Source organism: Tripterygium wilfordii, chromosome 22 (genome assembly GCF_013401445.1).
Source record: "Tripterygium wilfordii isolate XIE 37 chromosome 22, ASM1340144v1, whole genome shotgun sequence".
In the NCBI taxonomy this organism is placed as follows: domain Eukaryota; kingdom Viridiplantae; phylum Streptophyta; class Magnoliopsida; order Celastrales; family Celastraceae; genus Tripterygium; species Tripterygium wilfordii.
Genome location: NC_052253.1, coordinates 12,710,169 through 12,728,034, shown reverse-complemented (window position 1 = coordinate 12,728,034; position 17,866 = coordinate 12,710,169). Strand labels below are relative to the sequence as shown.

Sequence of the window (17,866 nt, the reverse complement as noted above, 5' to 3'; positions counted from 1 at the left end):
ATAAAACCCTTCAAAAATCTCAAACCTTAGAGTAGAGCAAAACTGCAACGGCCAGAAATCTCTTGCCCTAAAAAGTCCATTAAAATTGTAGAGCGTCGCTTCAACGCGTAGAACCCTAAGCAATCATAGCACAAAACCGAAAGCTTTTCGAAGACTATCTTGGTAAGAAGTTTTACACAGGAAATATGAGGAAGAAGGTGGACGAGCGAATCCGAACTCTCATAGAAAACGGCGTCAGACTGCGACACCGTTCATTGTTTGTCATCGTCGGTGACAAGTCCCGTGACCAGGCACTCCATTCTCACTTTTATTCTTTCTCTCGTATATGCATAAAAAATTTACATTTTTTTTCGTGGGCTGAAAATTATGAAACCAAGTAATTTACAGAGAGAATCGTCTTTAAACATGCTTTGTAATGATAACTTTTTGTTGTTTTGTTGCAGATTGTGAATCTTCACTACATGCTAAGCAAGGCAGTGGTAAAATCCAGGCCAACTGTTTTGTGGTGCTACAAGGATAAACTTGAAATTAGCAGGTTCTGTATTTGGCATAAATGCCAATTTTCTAATACGTTATTTAGGAGTATTTTCCTGTTTAATTGACATATGGGATCTTGGAGTAGAATGTTAAACAAAAATAGAAACTGAGTTGCATTCTAAAATTCTTTACAAGTCGCAACGTTTACTTAGCTTGGACCATTCCAACCTTTTGACTTACTAGTGGCAGTTTTTAATTTTTGGGAATGATAATAGCCCACTAGATAAGGATGAAAAAGGTGTATTGGAAAACAAAGATATGTATTTTAAAATTTAAAAATTAGGTGAGAGAGTATTCATTACACATTGTATATTCTGATATGTTGTAGTCAATTCTTAACAAGTGCCCGTAGGGCACCCGTTAACAATACCCTTAATTTTTTGGGGATTAATAAAAGTGTGAGGCATAAGCCTTATCCTTTTTTGTAATTTTGCTTATTTCATCACTTATTGGAGGAGCAAATATTAGGCAATATTTCATTCATTTTGGCTTATTGCTATTAACAGACAGTAGCTTAAGTTTTGTTTTGAGTGCAAAAGAAATTTTATTAAGGGGAACCAAGAGAGGACGGCAGACTTTCAAAGGATAAAGGGTTTTGACTGTGAGAATGTTGAAATATTATACTTTCCCCTCCTTTAGCATGCATTTATATGTGTCCAATGGAAGTTTGTTTGACCTATGTTTTTCAAATGTAATGGGAATAATCCATCTGTGGATCTTCATTCAATATAGTCCATTTTTTTTATGTACAATCTCTACCGGATACTATGGAAACTTATTATTTGACCAGTGCCTCTGCGGTCTACAATCTAACTGGGTTGGTGATGTTTTATGCAGTCACCAGAGAAAACGTAAAAAGCAGGTTGAAAAGCTAATGAAAAGGGGACTCCTGGATCCTGAGAAAGTGACTCCTTTTCAACTTTTTATTGAAACCGGAGGGTTAACTTATTGCTTGTACAAGGATTCTGAAAGGATTCTTGGGAATACTTTTGGCATGTGCATATTACAGGTAGCTAACTGTGGTTTTCTGGAAATAGTTGCTCATTATCTCCTGTTATAGACTTTTCTTGATATTAGAATCTCCTGGCCTTGGTACAATCTTGAAGTTTGTTACATGCCTAATTCAGGATTTTGAGGCTTTGACACCAAATCTACTCGCCAGAACGATAGAAACGGTTGAGGGTGGTGGATTGATAATACTGTTGCTTCGATCTCTCGCCTCGCTGACGAGTCTGTACACCATGGTCATGGTATGAGTCAAGCTTACCCTGCTGATATTTGTTGGTTGTGGACATAGTTGGAAGAAAATAGAGTGATTTGAATTCTATCTTATGTACAGGTCTTTTGTTGGCATTTTTTCCCGTCTTTCTATCACACAAGATTCTCATTACTGTTTTTGCTTTAGATTGAAGTGTTAAAAGGAAGCTATCTTAGTGTTATGCTAGTTTCATTTTTATGCGCTCCGCCGCTCCGGGCTATAAATTCTTTAATGACAAGTCTTTTGGGCTAATTTATTCATCTTTGCTGTTTGTTGTAAATCTGATAGAAGTTCTTCTGGTTTCAGGACGTTCATGACAGATTCCGCACAGAATCCCATTCCGAGGCTGCTGGGCGCTTCAATGAGCGTTTCTTGTTGTCCCTCGCATCCTGCAAAGCCTGTGTGGTTATGGATGATGAACTGAATATTTTACCAATCTCATCTCATTTAAGATCAATAACCCATGTTCCAGTTAAAGAGGTAATTTATTAGCTTCTCTAACTCTGTTATTGGCTGTGATGAAAAGCTGTTGAACAATCTGCTGTCTTTTCTGCCTATCATTTTTTTTTCTTTGTTAACTCATATTTATCATTAGTAGCGTGCTATGCGACCGTAGCCTTGCCCTGGTTCAAGTCCTGAAGAGTAGGCTATCACTAGGTCAAGATCTCATTGTTTATAAAAATCATTTGTTGCTTTGTTTCCATATCAACAGTTGTTTTGTCATGAGCAGTGGATAAAGTATTAATGCTTTGTATAACCTTTCTTTATTATTGGCGAAGGACTCTGAAGGGCTTTCGGAAACACAACGGGACCTGAAAAACCTGAAAGAAGAACTAAATGATGATTTCCCTGTTGGTCCGTTGATCAAAAAGTGTTGTACGTTAGATCAGGTGAAACATGCTTGATAATTATCTTGTTTGATTAGTTCTCTATCATGTGATTAACTAATTTTCTCATTAGTTTGAAATGTTTGTGGGTGCGTCACATTTTCTTTATTAACAGGGAAAAGCCGTCATTACATTTCTTGATGCAATATTGGATAAGACACTACGTAGTACAGTTGCTTTGCTTGCTGCCCGTGGTCGTGGGAAATCAGCTGCGCTTGGTTTAGCAGTGGCTGGGGCTATTGCTGCTGGGTAATATGCCTTGAATATCTCCATTTTATTCTTAGCTGTTGTCCATTATCTTTTTTTTCCCTTGCTGACTTAGTTTGTCCTGAAAAGATGAATTTATCTTGGCAGGTACTCTAATATCTTTGTTACTGCGCCTAGCCCTGAAAACTTAAGAACATTGTTTGATTTTGTGTGCAAGGGTTTTAATGCGCTAGAATATAAGGTAAGTTATTCTCTCTCCCTTTGGCTGGCTGCCGTATTTTTTCAGCTGTTCTTATGTTGATAATTTGCTTGATAACAGGTTTTTGTTATTGTTTTCAATTGTGTTTATGTACCTCAAAATTTTTATGCATGGTTGATGTGTTCTCTTAAATTTTTTAGTTTCTGTCAGTAGAATTTTTTTTAACAAGTTTCATAACCATTCCACTGCTGCTCATGGATGAAACATGTTATCTGGGCAATATCTACAGATTATTAAATATAGCTTTGACAAATACAAATTTTCTAGCTGTTTGGCTGTTGTTGATCTAGCAGAAATTAATCTTTGAATTGGATATGTTTGTGTAACATAAACATGATGCAGGAGCTAAAGAGGTCCTAAGAGCAAATTCAAAGATCTATGCAATGTAGATTCATGGCCTATCCACAAGCTTATAGATCCTACTCTAGCTAGGATTTAGTCTTCTTTAATGTTTTCTTAATTAAGTTTACATTTGGATCAAAAATTTTGAATTGGACTCTTGGGAAGAATCAGTTATTGAAAAGGTTCAGAACCCAGAAGTAGCACATGTTATTGAATTGGACTTTTGTGGGAAGAATCAGTTATTGAAAAGGATAAAGGGGTGAATTTTTTTCAAACTGTGTTTGAAACTGACTTTGAACAAGTTAAAGGTATAGAGGATGTGAACTTGAGGTTGCAAAAATAAAAGAAACGGATAATTCCAGTGCAATTTTTTCTGGTGCCACTCAACCACAGTTGTCTTGCCTACACAAGTTCTCATTGAATCTGTTATTCGGGAAAAGTTCAATGACATGCCTAGTGCAAGAGTTTTGTTCTCATTCCTAACTCCAATCAAGGCTTCCAAGTGGAATCAATGCAAGTTGGCAATAATGATATTCAAGGAGACACTGTTCTTGTTACTTCAACATTTTAAAACTCGAGCTCGAGTTTTCTCCAACCATGGGAATGAATAATGCAGGAGCTATAGGGGTCTTGAAAGAGTAAATTCAAAGATCTTCACAATATAGATTCATGGCATATCCGCAAGCTTATAGATATTACTATAGCGAGGATTAAGTCTTATTTTTATGTTTTCTTAAGTAAGTTTACTATTGGGTCAGTTTTTAATATGTTTCCTTTAATTTTCATTCTAGAGGTGTTATTGGAATTTCCAATTATGTTGGAATTCGAATTTACTACTAAGTATTTATATTAGTCTTTCATTAGGTTATTTTCATAAGTCAACTCATAGTTATAATTGGAGTCTTTTCAAGCATGTAATGATGATGATGATGAATGAATAATATTGAGATTACTTTTCAAGCATGTGACTTGCTTTTCGAATGTATGATGCAATCCTCCTTCGGTGTGATGCCCAGGAACCCTAGTTATGCTGCGTAGGTTATCTGTCTTTTATTTACTTAATTTTCTCTAATTTCCCTACGATTTCAGATCTGATTCTGCTGTTTTAAAGCCCTAATTTCAAGTTCTTTAAAGCCCTAATCATCCAAACCCTTGATTTAACCCTAATTACTTAAAATCCCTTGCAATAACCCTTTAATGAGGTTAGCGAAAGCTGTCCTACGTCAAAACAAACAATTGTTTGTTTGTTTCTCATATTTCAGGAGTAAATGTTGTATTGAAGAACTTTACATACATAGACTTGGACACCTACTGACCTTCGTTGTGGGTAAAATTTATTGTGCAGTCAATATATTGGAGAACTTCGTTGCTTTTGTGCAGTGTCTAGGTTTGCTGACTAAGCTGTGGGTTTTAGGCAGATTTGCTGGCTTGTCAAGTGATTACATATGAAAGTTTCGTGGAAGTGTCAAATTTGTTGATCTTTGAACCAAAGTATCCAGTAAAATGCAGTTTATATGTTGGAGGAACAGGAGAATTGCTTGTTCTATCTTTGAACTACACTTTTAATGGAATTTCTTGAAGTGCACAAATGTTGGCAGTGTTTGGTTATGACTGGATCCTTTTTGTGCAGGAGCATTTAGATTATGATGTGGTGAAAAGTGCAAATCCTGAGTTTAGGAAAGCAACCGTTCGCATCAATATTTACAAGCAACACAGGCAAACAATACAGGTTAAAGAATTTACATGCTATTTCATTTAAATGACATATCCCTTGACTATGTGCTATGCATAAGTTTTTTAGGTGGTGAGGATGATTCTACTTCATTTGTCGGTGTTTCTTATGCATCAATCCTGTCTAATTTTATGTTTCCACAGTATGTAGAGCCTCACAAACACGAGCAGCTCAATCAGGTAGAGCTACTGGTTATTGATGAAGCAGCTGCTATCCCGTTGCCAATTGTTAAGTCCTTGCTTGGTCCTTATCTGGTCTTCCTTTCATCCACTGTGAATGGGTATGACTATTGAAATTTATGGTTTTCATGTATTGATATTCTAATGGCATTGATAAATAGACGGTTGTAAAGCGTTGTTTCCAATTGGCTGTCTCTTTTCCCATAATATTAATTTATGCTGGACTGCAAAGACACGCTTGATTCAGCCTTCCAAATCATAAGCTGGATTATTTTGTTTAATCAAATATCTGATGTCCTTTTACTTATCCTCTCTGTTTTATACCCTTAAAAGCTATGAAGGTACTGGCCGGTCTTTATCGCTGAAACTTCTGCAACAATTGGAGGAGAAAAACCACATGCCTGCTTATAAAACAGAGGGCTCTCTTTCTGGTACGTTTCAGTCTCAGTCAGCTTCCTAGTTTGATGACAGTTTTTCAACACAAATCCTCTGTTAGCAGAGGCACTTTAGGATGGTTATGGGTTTTACTGGTAGTTTATTTTTTCATTTTAGAGTTTTAAATTGTACTTGTCCATTTAGCATCCGAAATTCCGAACATCTGAAGATGGAAATTAGTATGTGCATTGTTAGTTTTAGACTTTTAGTGAAACAATTTTTCTGAACATCTTCCCAAGACTTGCATGGTATGCGTATGTCTGATCTGAATGAATATGATAATTGTAATATGATGTTTAGATATTCAAGACTTGCATTTGACCTTTCTTTTTTCTTTGCTATTGCTTTTCTGTTGCCAAGGGAGCAGACTCATGGAAATTGTCACGAATACTGATCTTGGCATATTTGGATCTTGCATTGAATTCTGTTTTTGATGCCTTTTTCTTCTGTTTATCTGTCGGAAAAATTTTGAGTTTTCAGTTTTTTGGATACAGGCCGTCTTTTCAAAAAGATAGAGCTGAATGAATCTATCAGATATGGTTCAGGTGATCCAATAGAATCCTGGCTTAATAACTTACTTTGCTTGGATGTTGCAAACAGCATACCTAATATCAACAGGTTAGAAACGAATTTTGAAAATTGGTTGGGAAACGAATACCTTGATTTTTCTTCACTTACACCATTTTCTTAAGGCTCAATTTCCATTTTGTGTTCATTGATGACTCTTTGCTATTAGGCTGCCTCCACCGGATGAGTGCGATCTCTATTATGTTAACCGGGACACACTTTTTTCCTACCACAAAGATAGTGAGTTATTTTTGCAGGTAATTACTCAGTATTTTGAACAATGGCCGAATGATATTATTTTTCTCATGCAGGTGCTAATATGTAATATGTATGTCTATGTATGTAGAGAATGATGGCCTTATATGTTGCTTCTCACTACAAAAATTCGCCCAATGACTTGCAACTAATGGCTGATGCTCCAGCACATCATTTATTTGTGTTACTTGGTACATTAACATTCCTTCAAACAGATGTTATGTTCTGTTTCTGGCAAATGATAGACTTATTAAACATTGAATCTGCAGGGCCTGTTGATGAGTCAAAAAATCAGCTTCCTGATATCTTATGCGTTCTCCAGGTTTGTGTCTTGTTTATGTGAGATACAATGTGTTTTTCTGATCTTAACTCTTTAGCTGTAGGCTTTAGGTTCTAGAGATTTGTTTTTTAATTTTTTTATTGCAAAGAATTTTACTTGGGCACCAAGGGGATGCCAGCTTGTAGAGAGATTTTGCTTTTTCTGATCCCTGATGGTGTTTTTTATGCTTCAGTCTTTCCCTGATGGTTTTTTTTAATTATAATTCTGCTTTCTTATCTGCAGGTCAGTCTTGAAGGTCAAATATCTCGTAACTCTGCAATTAAAAGTTTGAGTGACAGCCATCGACCCTCTGGGGACCAAATACCATGGAAATTCTGTGAACAATTCCGGGATACAGATTTCCCTAGCCTTTCTGGTGCTCGTATAGTTCGCATTGCTACCCATCCCAATGCTATGAAGGTAATGTGTTGTTTAATGTGTGTAAACGTGGGATTAATCTACAATTCTATACACATTTGTTAAACATTTTGGACTTACATATTTTTTTTTTCCCTTTTTTGGGGCTTCCTGCAGCTTGGATATGGCTCAACTGCAGTTGAGCTCCTAGCAAGGTACATTCTGACTTCCAGCTTACAATTTTTTCCAAGTGCAAGTCACAGTAGCCCTTCCATGGTATTGGAGGAGTGTTCACTACATTGGTGTTGGCATGGGTTAAATCAACTAAAATAAAAGATAGTGATGATGGATGGATTTTCAACTTCTGAACTTGGTTTCTTTGTCCAGGATGAAAATCTTTACTTTGATGCACCGGACTCGATTTTGCCTATAGATAATCTATCAGTCCTGGACTGGGCCCCTTGATGCCCTTTATCTTCATATAAATTCATTTTCATGTATTTGTCTTTTTCTCCCTGTAGAAAATTGAGACCTTAAATTGGAATGCACTCCTAAACGTCGGCACCTTCACATGCTCGCACTTACACATGAGATTTAATCATTACATCAACATCAGCATCAAAGCTTTTAACCCAAACAATATGTATCTTTTAATCTATTTTCTATGTGCGAGACAGTTGGATAATGCTTGAGACCCCCATTTAATGTGGAGTGTTGGATGTGAAGTGGGCCCTACATATGTGTTTTTAATCAATGACTATTTTAATGCCACATAGATTTGGGGGACTTTTGAGGGTCACATTTTGGGGGTCGTTAGCATTGTCCGAACGGTTAAAGTTTCGGCTACAGGTGCGGAAATGAAATTTAATAATAACCTATTAACCCTCTTTCTAAGAGCAACTGACTTGATCTTTATAAAAAAAAAGAGCAACTGACTTGATATTTTATCAAGAATTCTTGTGCTAATGATCATACCGTACCACAATTACACCTCCTAGTTTTTGTGTTCTTCCTACTCGTATTATTATCAGCATAAGAGATATCTAAGCATATTTGTACTATGGTGTTTAGGTACTATGAAGGACTGTTGAGTCCAATTTCAGAATTGGATGTAGAAGATGCCATGGAGACACCACCAGTCAGAGTTACAGAAGCTGCAGAGAAGGTTCACTTACACAACTGAGCTAACCCTTGTGCACATTTTCTTTCGAATTAGTGCTTTAAGTTTCCTATTTTCATGCTTTTCCAAGTCCTTGTGTGTGTGCGTTCACTTTTTTCCCTTTCTTCCTTTTGGTAATGTGAATGCAATGTCTTAATGCTCCATGTGCAATTTCTTTACTCCGATGAGTGGCATGTGGTTACCTATTTTAAAAGATAAAGTTTCTGAGTTGCACTGCTGCTGCAACTTTGATTAGATTTATTTTGAATTAGAGCAATCTTGTTGAATACATAAGTTCAGGTAATATGGATTTTTTTTTTCTCTGAAAATAAAAGAAATAGCAAGTATTACTTCATATGTGGCAAAGTTTCTCCCCCCGCTTTCCCCCTCTTTTTCTGTCTACATGTTTTTTTGTGAAAGGTTTTGAAAGATTTTGAATAATTGTGTTTTTGAAACATAATGTTTTCAGGTTTCATTGCTAGAAGAAAATATTAAACCAAGAACAGACCTACCTCCTTTGCTGGCACATCTTCGTGAACGACAGCCAGAGAGGCTCCATTATATTGGTGTATCCTTTGGGCTCACCTTGGACCTTTTTCGTTTTTGGAGGAGACATAAGTTTGGTCCATTCTACATTGCCCCCAATCCAGTTAAGATGCCTTTCTTTTCTTTAGTTTTCTTGTGTTGTTACTTGTTACCTCCATTGTATTAAGTGAATAATCTGATGTGCTTGGAGGGTTAGCTTGCAAACTCAGCATTTTGAATATTGTTTTTTCCATTCAATTAGAATACTGTTACAGGGGAGCACACATGTATGGTGCTGAGACCATTGAACAACGATGATGTTGTGGTCAGTGGATCGGATGAATGGGGCTTTTTTGGTCCATTCTATGAAGGTGAGTCCATAATAATGAATTCTTTTCCTTTTCTTTTTGTTTTGACTTCTTGACCTGATTTGTTTATCATCTCAGACTTCAAGAAAAGATTTATGAGACTTCTGGATTTTAATTTCCGTGCAATGGATTATAAGCTTGCTATGAGGTTAGTATTGGAAATGGCGGTTTTCAAATAACTATTACCACTACGTACTCATACCTTTTGTAATGTTTCAGCATCCTGGAACCTAAGATTGATTTCACAGAGGCAGAACCTGTGATGCGCAACTCAGATGGATTTTGTAAATCACTTAGTGATGATATATCACCATATGATATGGAACGGTTGAAAGCTTACACTAATAATCTTGTTGATCATCTGATGGTGAGTTTTGCAAGTGCTGATTATGATTGAATCCATGCATTTTGGGCAATGTTTTGTACTTGTGACAACATAGGTCATCTCTACTAATTGTTGTTATATGAAGGGAACACAATACCCAGCTAAAGAATGCATCTGTCACAAGCCTGTGATTTTTTTTCCTGGCCTTGGGAATCACCAAGCACCACTGTTGAGGTACCAGTGGTGCAATGCACTTGTGTTATAAAGGCTTCTATTGGCGTTTGTGGCAAGTTTCTATTAGGAGTTGGAACTAAAGTCATGGTGGGAGCATCTTATTATATTGCAACCACTATTACATGTACTTTTTGTCTTATATTCAATTAGTACCCATTCATTGGGTTATACTGTTTTTGGAGATGATAGATGTAGTTTGTTCGCCATATCATGGGAAATGTAGAGTATTATTTCAGATGAGGAGGGGCATGTCTTCAGTAAGAAACTATATTTAGACTAACAAAAAAGAAGTAGAGCCAGATGCATGGAAGATCCTTCCACATAAGCTAATAACTGAAAATGACTGCTGAAGTTTGTATTCCAGTAAGTCCCCATTGTAGGCCATTTTTTTTGTTCTTCAACAGATATGAGGATTCAACCCCCTTCCCTTAGGCAGGTGGTGGTTTGGAGACTGACCACTTGAACTGAGTGGTTGCATTTTTTTATTGTTCAAACTAGTGCCAATGACTTTTTATCGCCACTCTTAAGTTGCCCTGCATGGTTTTTTCACTTTACAAACTTTAAAGTTTACAAGATGTGAGTATTTGCATGCTTTTTTCTTAATAAAATCCTGAATATTGTCTTTGATTTACAGATAGCCGGCCTTGTTCCCATTCTCGCACGTCTATATTTTCGAGGGAAGCTTCCAGTTAAACTTTCATATAGCCAAGCTTCAGTTTTACTCTTTTTTGGTTTGCAGCGACAAAACATCACTTATATTGAGGTATGTCAGAAGTTTGCGGATAATTTACCTCTCCCAGTCTCTATAAACATGGGGATGCACACGCATAAAATCCAGAGTCCATTCTTGAACCTTCTTGAGCACCATACGCCTTGCATTTTTATACCAACTGTTTATTGATCTAATTTATTTTAGGAGACATTTAAAAGTTTTTTCTCCTGTTAAAATTGTTATTTTACAGGGACAGATGAATCTAGAAAGATCGCAAATTTTAGCTTACAATCTGAAGATTATGAAGAAGTTATGTACATATCTAGATGACATTGCATCCAAGGAGATTGGTTCTACTCTTCCTCGGATAAGAGAAGTAAGTTGCATAGTGATTCCCATCCTATTTCCAATTGTACGCTTTTGTTCAGAAACATGTCCAAAAATATCTTTAATACATAAGAGGTTGTGACGTGTTGTTGCCTCACCTACAATTTTGCTTGTCCTCTTTAAATGATTATGCTAGTATGGTATACGCTATATATGGCTTAATCTTGTGTGCAGAGAGTGCTGGAGCCTCACAGTATCTCTTTGGACGAGGATCTCAAGGAAGGCGCAAAACAAGCTGAGGTGTTCTCCTTATCTTGGACCTTTGTTTCATTTCAATTTTTTTTTTTTACTATTTCATTGTATTTTCTATTTTTCAATGACGCTGAGCTCACACAAACTTGTTTTAGGATTCCATGAAACCCACAACAGAGGGTTTGTTAAATCCAGAGTTTCTCCAACAATATGCCATTGTTGACAGAGACGCCGATTTTGAGAATGCTTTGCAAAATGGTGGAAAGATACCCTCGGGAGGTCTGGTCAGCGTAAAATCGAACAGAAAAAAACAAGATAAACATGAGAAGCAGAAAGAGGGTCATAAGAGTGGGAAAAAGAGAAGCAATGACCGTGGCTCGAAATCAAACAAAAAGAGTAAATATTGAATTGTTGAAAAAGGAAACAGTTATGCAATAGCTGCTTGTTAAGATCTTTGTATTTTGAATTGAGTTATACAACAGATTTACAGGTTGATATTGTTGCTTTATGGATTATATTTGGGCAATTTTGAGGCTGGAATAAGCTGTAGCCCTTGTATTGACAGTGCTATTGTTTTTCTAAAGAACATAGTGAGGGGAAGGGATTGTGGTAAGAAGCAGTATAAATGTATTTGTTGTTGCTTTAGTAGGAAGATTTTTTTTTTTAGTTCTTAACTTACATTATCTTGACTTTGCCTACAATCCTCAATTACTAATGGATTGTTTTTTGTCAGATGAGTTCCTGAATACTCAGTTTTGTTAATAATGATGCGAAGATAAATCTTTTTCCTTTTTTTTAGTAAGCTATGAAGATAAGTCTTGCAATGATTAGGCAATGAAATTTTTTGATTTGTTTAAAAAGGATTTGTAGGTATCGTGAAGGATTCGCGTAGTGTAGTCGAGTACGGTGTTGTTTGGCGGTTGTCCGGTGATGTTCGGTGTAATAGGTATTGTCCGAGATTGTCTGGTGATGGATGGTGGTTTATATTTTTCTTTTTTAATTCTATTGTAATCCATTTATGTGATGGTTTGAGTGTTTTAGGGTTTCAAATTCTTTTTACCCTTTGGTAAATGAATACAATCGGCAGCTTAAAAAAAAAAAGGCCTGATAGAAGAAAAAAAAGACAAGGAACAAAAAGGAAATATTGCAAATTAAAAAGGAAACGGAAAACTCTTAGCCGTTGATCTCAAACACTTCTTAGCTGATCCGACGGTGGATGGAATCGGAACACGGATCACCTTGAACTGTAAAAAGTACGCAAACCCTCCCATTGTGCTCAGTCTCCTATAGATGCATCGAGCCCTAACAATCGAGAACAAAACGCTGAAAGGAGAAGAAGAAAACTAGGAGGTACCGATCATGGCGTTCTCGTCTCGTCTCTTGTCCAAATCCAGACAGGTAATTCTTTCTATCTCAGATCTAGCTATCAGGACTCATTGCAAGCGAAGCACATCTCTGTTTCTCATTTTTCTTCGTATTGAAATCGCAAATGTTGTTTTCGTTTTTTAATCGGTTTTTCTCAGTATATGAATAGTGTATTTGGGTACTCTGTTGGTTTTCTGATTTTTAGGTGATAGAAAATGATAAATTGATACGAATTTGCTTAAAATAATGAATGTACACATTGTATAGTTATGGGATTGAAGCACATAAACGCGCTATATTCATAAGTTGAGAGTTCTTTTCTCTTTATTGGACAATTGTGGGAGTGAAGTGATCGGAGTGAAGTTCATTGAGAACGAGTGAAAAAATGCTAATATGGACAGAGGTTGTGGTAGGTTTATAAGGTGTGATGGGGAAATGTAACCAAACAATCAGGATTTTGATGTATGCATTTTTCACTGCTGAGAACATTTAGCAAACAGAATTAAGAATGATGTTATAGTTTATCCGTTTTCTTAATAGCTAAACACTAAGCCTAATAGTAGGATAAAAGAAGTAACGGAGTGTACATTATGATCTGTATATTGTTTGCATTTCAAACCTGAAATAAGTTTTCAAAATTACATAGTGGAGGTTAAAATATTTTCTGCTATATGAGTCATCTATGATGAGTTGCTCGAAAAAATAAAAGGGATGATGCTAAGGGTGCAGTTAGAGGCTACAGGACACAGGATTAGTTTTCGGTTCTATCAATGCCCTAAAATAAACATTGGTCTTGGTTACCCTCTAGAAGCACTGATTATTATTTTCTTGGATGATGCTTCTAACTCTTTGCTTTCCCCTCTGTCCAGTTGTATGGCAGTCAAGTCTTCTCCCAGCAGCAATGTGCTATTCCAGTTCGTTACTTTGCCAAGGAAGCTGCTCGTCCTGTTCTTAAGGGAGATGGTTAGTGGATATGTAGATGTTTTGTTTTTTTGATGAGAACAGACTGCCTGTTTCATCTGCATGTTTTGTTTGAAAGTCAAACTGTTATTTTGCCTTGTGGATCGCCTGTGTAGCCCATTCACGTGGAATGTGCAGGTGCTGCACTTGTGTGCGTTCTCTGATCGAGTTAGATGAGGGTGGCAACTTTGGCTGAATGCCGAGCATAGAGATACCTGATTTGATTTATTAAGTGTGTGAAAAGGATTGAATATTTCTGTTGACATTTTCTTTTTCTGAATAATTCCATTGTGTGCTTTTTCTAGGAGTATTTCATTACGTTTCACATGCTCTTTGGCTTTCAATGAATATTCAGTTGATTGTTTGGTTATTTACTGATAAGTTACTCTCTTTGATTCTAAAAGAAATGTTGAAGAACATCTTCTTGGAGGTTAAGAAGAAGTTTGAGACAGCTATGAGTGTACTTCGCAAGGAGAAGATCACCATAGATCCTGATGATCCAGCTGCAGTATCTCAATATGCTAAGGTCATGAAGACTGTTAGAGAGAAGTAAGTGCTCAACTGATTCTTCTGAAATCTATCACCTTCTTGTTTAGCATCTTTTTGCAATCTTGGCTCAGTTGTTTCCCATTCCCCTTCTCGCTTTCCCTTCTTTTATTTTATGTATCCTCTTTGATGCACATGATTTATCATGTATTGTAGAATTGGTCCTGTAGCCATATTTGATAGCGAGATCAATAGTCTATTCATACCCTTCAGTAAGTAAATAAGACTTGACTAAGACCTAACTTGCTAAACTAAAGAATATTGCTGGAAAATATGATATTACATAGCTTCACCTGATTTAAAAATACAGATAAATCCCAAAGTTAAATGGAACGCATGGACAGTTTTCAAGCTCTCATTATGCATTCATCGTTTTTCTCCTTATTTGTTATTGGCTATTGTGTGATCATGTTGTTTATTTCTTTGGATCTTGGGTGGAGTTGTGAGCTGAATATAACTTGTTGAACCCTTTGAGTTCCTTTAACTAGCTGCAACTGCAGAATGACATGTTGTGTTAGAAGTTCTGTTCTTTTGTTCATTAGACTTTATTAATTGTGTCTCCTTAGAACTCAAGGACACAGAGGTACAAACTTATACTGTTAAGCATTCTCATAGGCCTTTTTTATGCCTTCAACTTCTGTTGTTTTATCTTATATGATGATGTCTTATTTTTGGGAGTTGTGACTTCTACAGAGTTCTCTAGGCTCTGGCGCTCTGCATTAGGTGTTGCCTGTGTTTGACTGCATGAGTTGTTGATTTTTCTATTATGCTTTGTGACTATTGCAGGGCAGGATTGTTCTCAGAATCTCAAAGAATCATGTATACTATCGAAACTCGAACAGAAGGAATTCCTGATGCCCGAACATATTTGTTGACACTGAAGGAAATACGTATCAAGTATGTGCTATACTGTTTTCCCATGTTGTACATTTAGTGCGTTGTCATATATTTAGTCATGGCTGTCCCATTTTCAATCAGCTATAGTTAATGTCAATTTTCATTTCTCAGGAATATACATATTTTCTACTATTGGTGTTTAATTCCAAGTTACTTTGCGTGCTTCTTTTACTGTTGGTGAACTGTTGTGGCGACATACATTGAACCTTTCTTCTGTATTGTGTCATATTGTACTCGTGTCATATATTTCGCTTCTATTTGTTTGGATGCTTAAATTTCATCTTCTCTCTCTCTCTCTCTCTCTCTCTCTCTCTTTGTCTCTCTCTTTGATTCTGACAGGAGAGGGCTCACTGATGATCTCGGTGCTGAAGCTATGATGTTTGATGCATTGGAGAAGGTTGAAAATGAAATAAAAATACCTCTCATGAGGAGTGATAAGAAAGGAATGTCCCTTCTTATGGCAGAATTTGATAAGATTAATCAGAAGTAAGCATTTTCGTAAGATCTCAATTATTATTATTGCTACAGTTCTTACATAAGCTGTGTTCAGGGTTGCTCAAGCTAGGTGAGCTCAAATTCTTGAACATATGATCATACCCCTTCATGATACCCAAGTAGGTGGAGAAAAGGCTCTCTGGATTTGGCTTGATTATAAAGTCATTCTTTTTGGTCCTCTCTGACAAGGTTATTCTGTCTGTGTGATTGTTTGCTCATAAATGTATTGGGTGGAAATTGAATTCTTGGAGAATTAGAACATAAATGTGGAGCCCTGAGAGGTTCTTTTTGAATGATATTATTATTATATAGGTGTTACGAGAAAAGCCTTATATATATAATCTTTCATCTGTTGAGAGCATATTGAATCAAGTATGATATTAGATAGGATTACTCTCTGTGAATGAAATTGCACATATTTTCATATTGTATTCATTCTAAGGGCATCCCAGTGCGCGAATCTTCCTTTGGTGCTGGGTTTGGAGAGAGTAAAATGTACAGTACATCTTATAATTGACAGGTTAAATTAATGAAAATGAATTCTTTGGGCAGCCTAACATTGTTGGGCTAATGGTAGAAATTGACTTGCCATTTTGAAAATCGAAAGGGCAATTATTCTGGGTAATCTCTTTTACTTCATTCTCATGGTTGTGAACGTGAAAGAAAAGCTTCTAACATCTCCAAGTAGTGTATTATGATAGTAGATATCCTCATCTTGGTATTAGATCAAATTTGAAATCCCGTTTGACCTTGCTACTTAGAAGTCTTACATTGAAAATGGAGATTTATATCTCAGCTTAATTATTTATCTTACTAGGCTGGGTATTCGGAAGGAGGATTTGCCAAAATATGAAGAACAGTTGGAACAGAAAATTGCCAAAGCACAATTGGAGGAGCTGAAGAAGGATGCTCTTGAGGCCATGGAAACCCAGAAAAAGCGGTATGCCATTTCAGCCTTGCTTACCGTTTCGATATATAAGCCCTTGCCTCTTTTCTGTTGTCTGTGTTTCTGGACATCTAAATTCTTTAACAGACAGACCCCTGTACTCGGGCCAAGGCACAAAATTGAAGGGAATGGGACAAGTAATATTAATCTGCATTGTTCGTACTCTAGAAAATAACAACATTGTCATTGGAACTTTTCTTGTAGCCTTGTCTTGGCCTCTTCATTTGTATTAGGTGGAAGGTTTGTGTGATCCTTCTTAAATCGCCTTGGTTATGCTTGATATTGATCAACCACTGGCAACTGGAAAGAAAGGTGCTTACGTGAATGCAGGCACAAGTATTTACTATTTGCATTACCGGCATTTAGATCACTGTATCAGTTGGGATAGAAATTATGTGGCAACGCCATATACCTTCCTTTTCAAATTTTGATTGCAACCCGTATTTTTCGTCTTTGGATTGATATATTACTTGCTCTAATTTGCAGGGAAGAATTCAAGGATGAGCAAATGGTGGATGTCAAGTCTTTGGACATCCGGAACTTTATGTAAGAGTTGGAAATCTTACAGTTTGCTTTTGAGTTGTTCTGCATTTCGAGGGAATGGCTTTGCCAACATTCAATGTTAAAGGTGTTGGAAATTCCTCTGTTTTGCTTTGCAAATAAATAGCCATTCAGTTGGTAAATTCGAATACTATGGCACCCGAGAAGATGTCATGCTACTTTGTTAATTTTAACTAAACTGTATCGCTAAATGGTGGCGAAACCGTTGTAGTGCAAGTGCCATAAATTTTAATGGACCGGCCATGTCCTGTCTTTTGACAAGGTTTCTTGTATTCAACTGTTTCTATTTTTTGGTTATGCGGTTTCTAATATCTACAAGCTGAATTGAAAACTGTTGTGGACATGGGTATTGGCAATTCAGCAGGTAAACTGCCCTTGTTGCTGCTGTATGTACCTCTACAAATGATGGCGAGATAGAAAGCAGAAATACCTTTTTCCTTGATGAGCAAAAATCATAAAGAAAGAAGCCACAGTTGCTTTGAGATGAAGCCAAATTCTGTAAAACCATTGAAACTCGTTGAGAGTAATGTTGCTTCTATCCTAATTTTGAAAACGTCTACTCGCAGAGTTGGGCACGTACAAACGTGAATGCATTCAGGCACCATGGTCAAGGACAGGCTAACCTTACCCCACATAATGTGGAGAGGTTTCTAAGAATTGAAGACTTTGAGATTTCACCTTGCAACTCTTACGCCTTGTTGCCACATATTCGTCCGTGTAGGGGGGAATATACATGAAAAAATAAAAATTCTCGAGTATTAATTAACTAAATTCTCATGCTGAGTACTCCTTTAACTCAATTTTATGAATATGAAAGAATTAAGCCAATGATACATACAGTGTACACAGTACAGATTTGA

At 36.6% G+C, this 17,866-nt stretch overlaps 2 protein-coding genes across 2 annotated transcripts; both read left to right on the top strand.

The window, feature by feature from the left end:
- The first annotated feature begins 16 nt into the window (after positions 1 to 16).
- Positions 17 to 11,968, top strand: LOC119990851 (RNA cytidine acetyltransferase 1-like). The gene is made up of 26 exons (XM_038836979.1): positions 17 to 290; positions 444 to 535; positions 1,375 to 1,546; positions 1,665 to 1,787; positions 2,102 to 2,275; positions 2,575 to 2,685; positions 2,798 to 2,931; positions 3,037 to 3,130; positions 5,121 to 5,219; positions 5,366 to 5,502; positions 5,735 to 5,832; positions 6,331 to 6,454; positions 6,573 to 6,660; positions 6,750 to 6,849; positions 6,928 to 6,980; positions 7,221 to 7,397; positions 7,512 to 7,549; positions 8,406 to 8,499; positions 8,963 to 9,142; positions 9,281 to 9,389; positions 9,465 to 9,534; positions 9,606 to 9,753; positions 10,580 to 10,708; positions 10,908 to 11,033; positions 11,219 to 11,284; positions 11,392 to 11,968. Exons 1-26 carry the CDS (start codon positions 186 to 188, stop codon positions 11,641 to 11,643), a joined length of 3,093 nt encoding a protein of 1,030 aa, XP_038692907.1. The 5' UTR covers positions 17 to 185; the 3' UTR covers positions 11,644 to 11,968.
- Positions 11,969 to 12,479: 511 nt separating this feature from the next.
- LOC119990853 (probable ATP synthase 24 kDa subunit, mitochondrial) lies at positions 12,480 to 17,338 on the top strand. The gene is made up of 7 exons (XM_038836980.1): positions 12,480 to 12,634; positions 13,471 to 13,564; positions 13,966 to 14,110; positions 14,894 to 15,004; positions 15,344 to 15,490; positions 16,317 to 16,439; positions 16,932 to 17,338. Exons 1-7 carry the CDS (start codon positions 12,596 to 12,598, stop codon positions 16,993 to 16,995), a joined length of 723 nt encoding a protein of 240 aa, XP_038692908.1. The 5' UTR covers positions 12,480 to 12,595; the 3' UTR covers positions 16,996 to 17,338.
- Positions 17,339 to 17,866: the final 528 nt, after the last annotated feature.

What these genes read in the sequence shown, in the direction of transcription:
- LOC119990853 (XM_038836980.1), top strand. Translation starts at nt 12,596, where the DNA reads ATGGCGTTCTCGTCTCGTCTCTTGTCCAAATCCAGACAG. An exon ending in TCTTGTCCAAATCCAGACAG is followed by an intron (nt 12,635 to 13,470) that starts GTAATTCTTTCT and finishes CCCTCTGTCCAG; the next exon opens with TTGTATGGCAGTCAAGTCTT. An exon ending in ATGAAGACTGTTAGAGAGAA is followed by an intron (nt 14,111 to 14,893) that starts GTAAGTGCTCAA and finishes TGACTATTGCAG; the next exon opens with GGCAGGATTGTTCTCAGAAT.
- LOC119990851 (XM_038836979.1), top strand. Translation starts at nt 186, where the DNA reads ATGAGGAAGAAGGTGGACGAGCGAATCCGAACTCTCATAGAAAACGGC. An exon ending in TTGGCATGTGCATATTACAG is followed by an intron (nt 1,547 to 1,664) that starts GTAGCTAACTGT and finishes TGCCTAATTCAG; the next exon opens with GATTTTGAGGCTTTGACACC. An exon ending in AAAACATCACTTATATTGAG is followed by an intron (nt 10,709 to 10,907) that starts GTATGTCAGAAG and finishes GTTATTTTACAG; the next exon opens with GGACAGATGAATCTAGAAAG.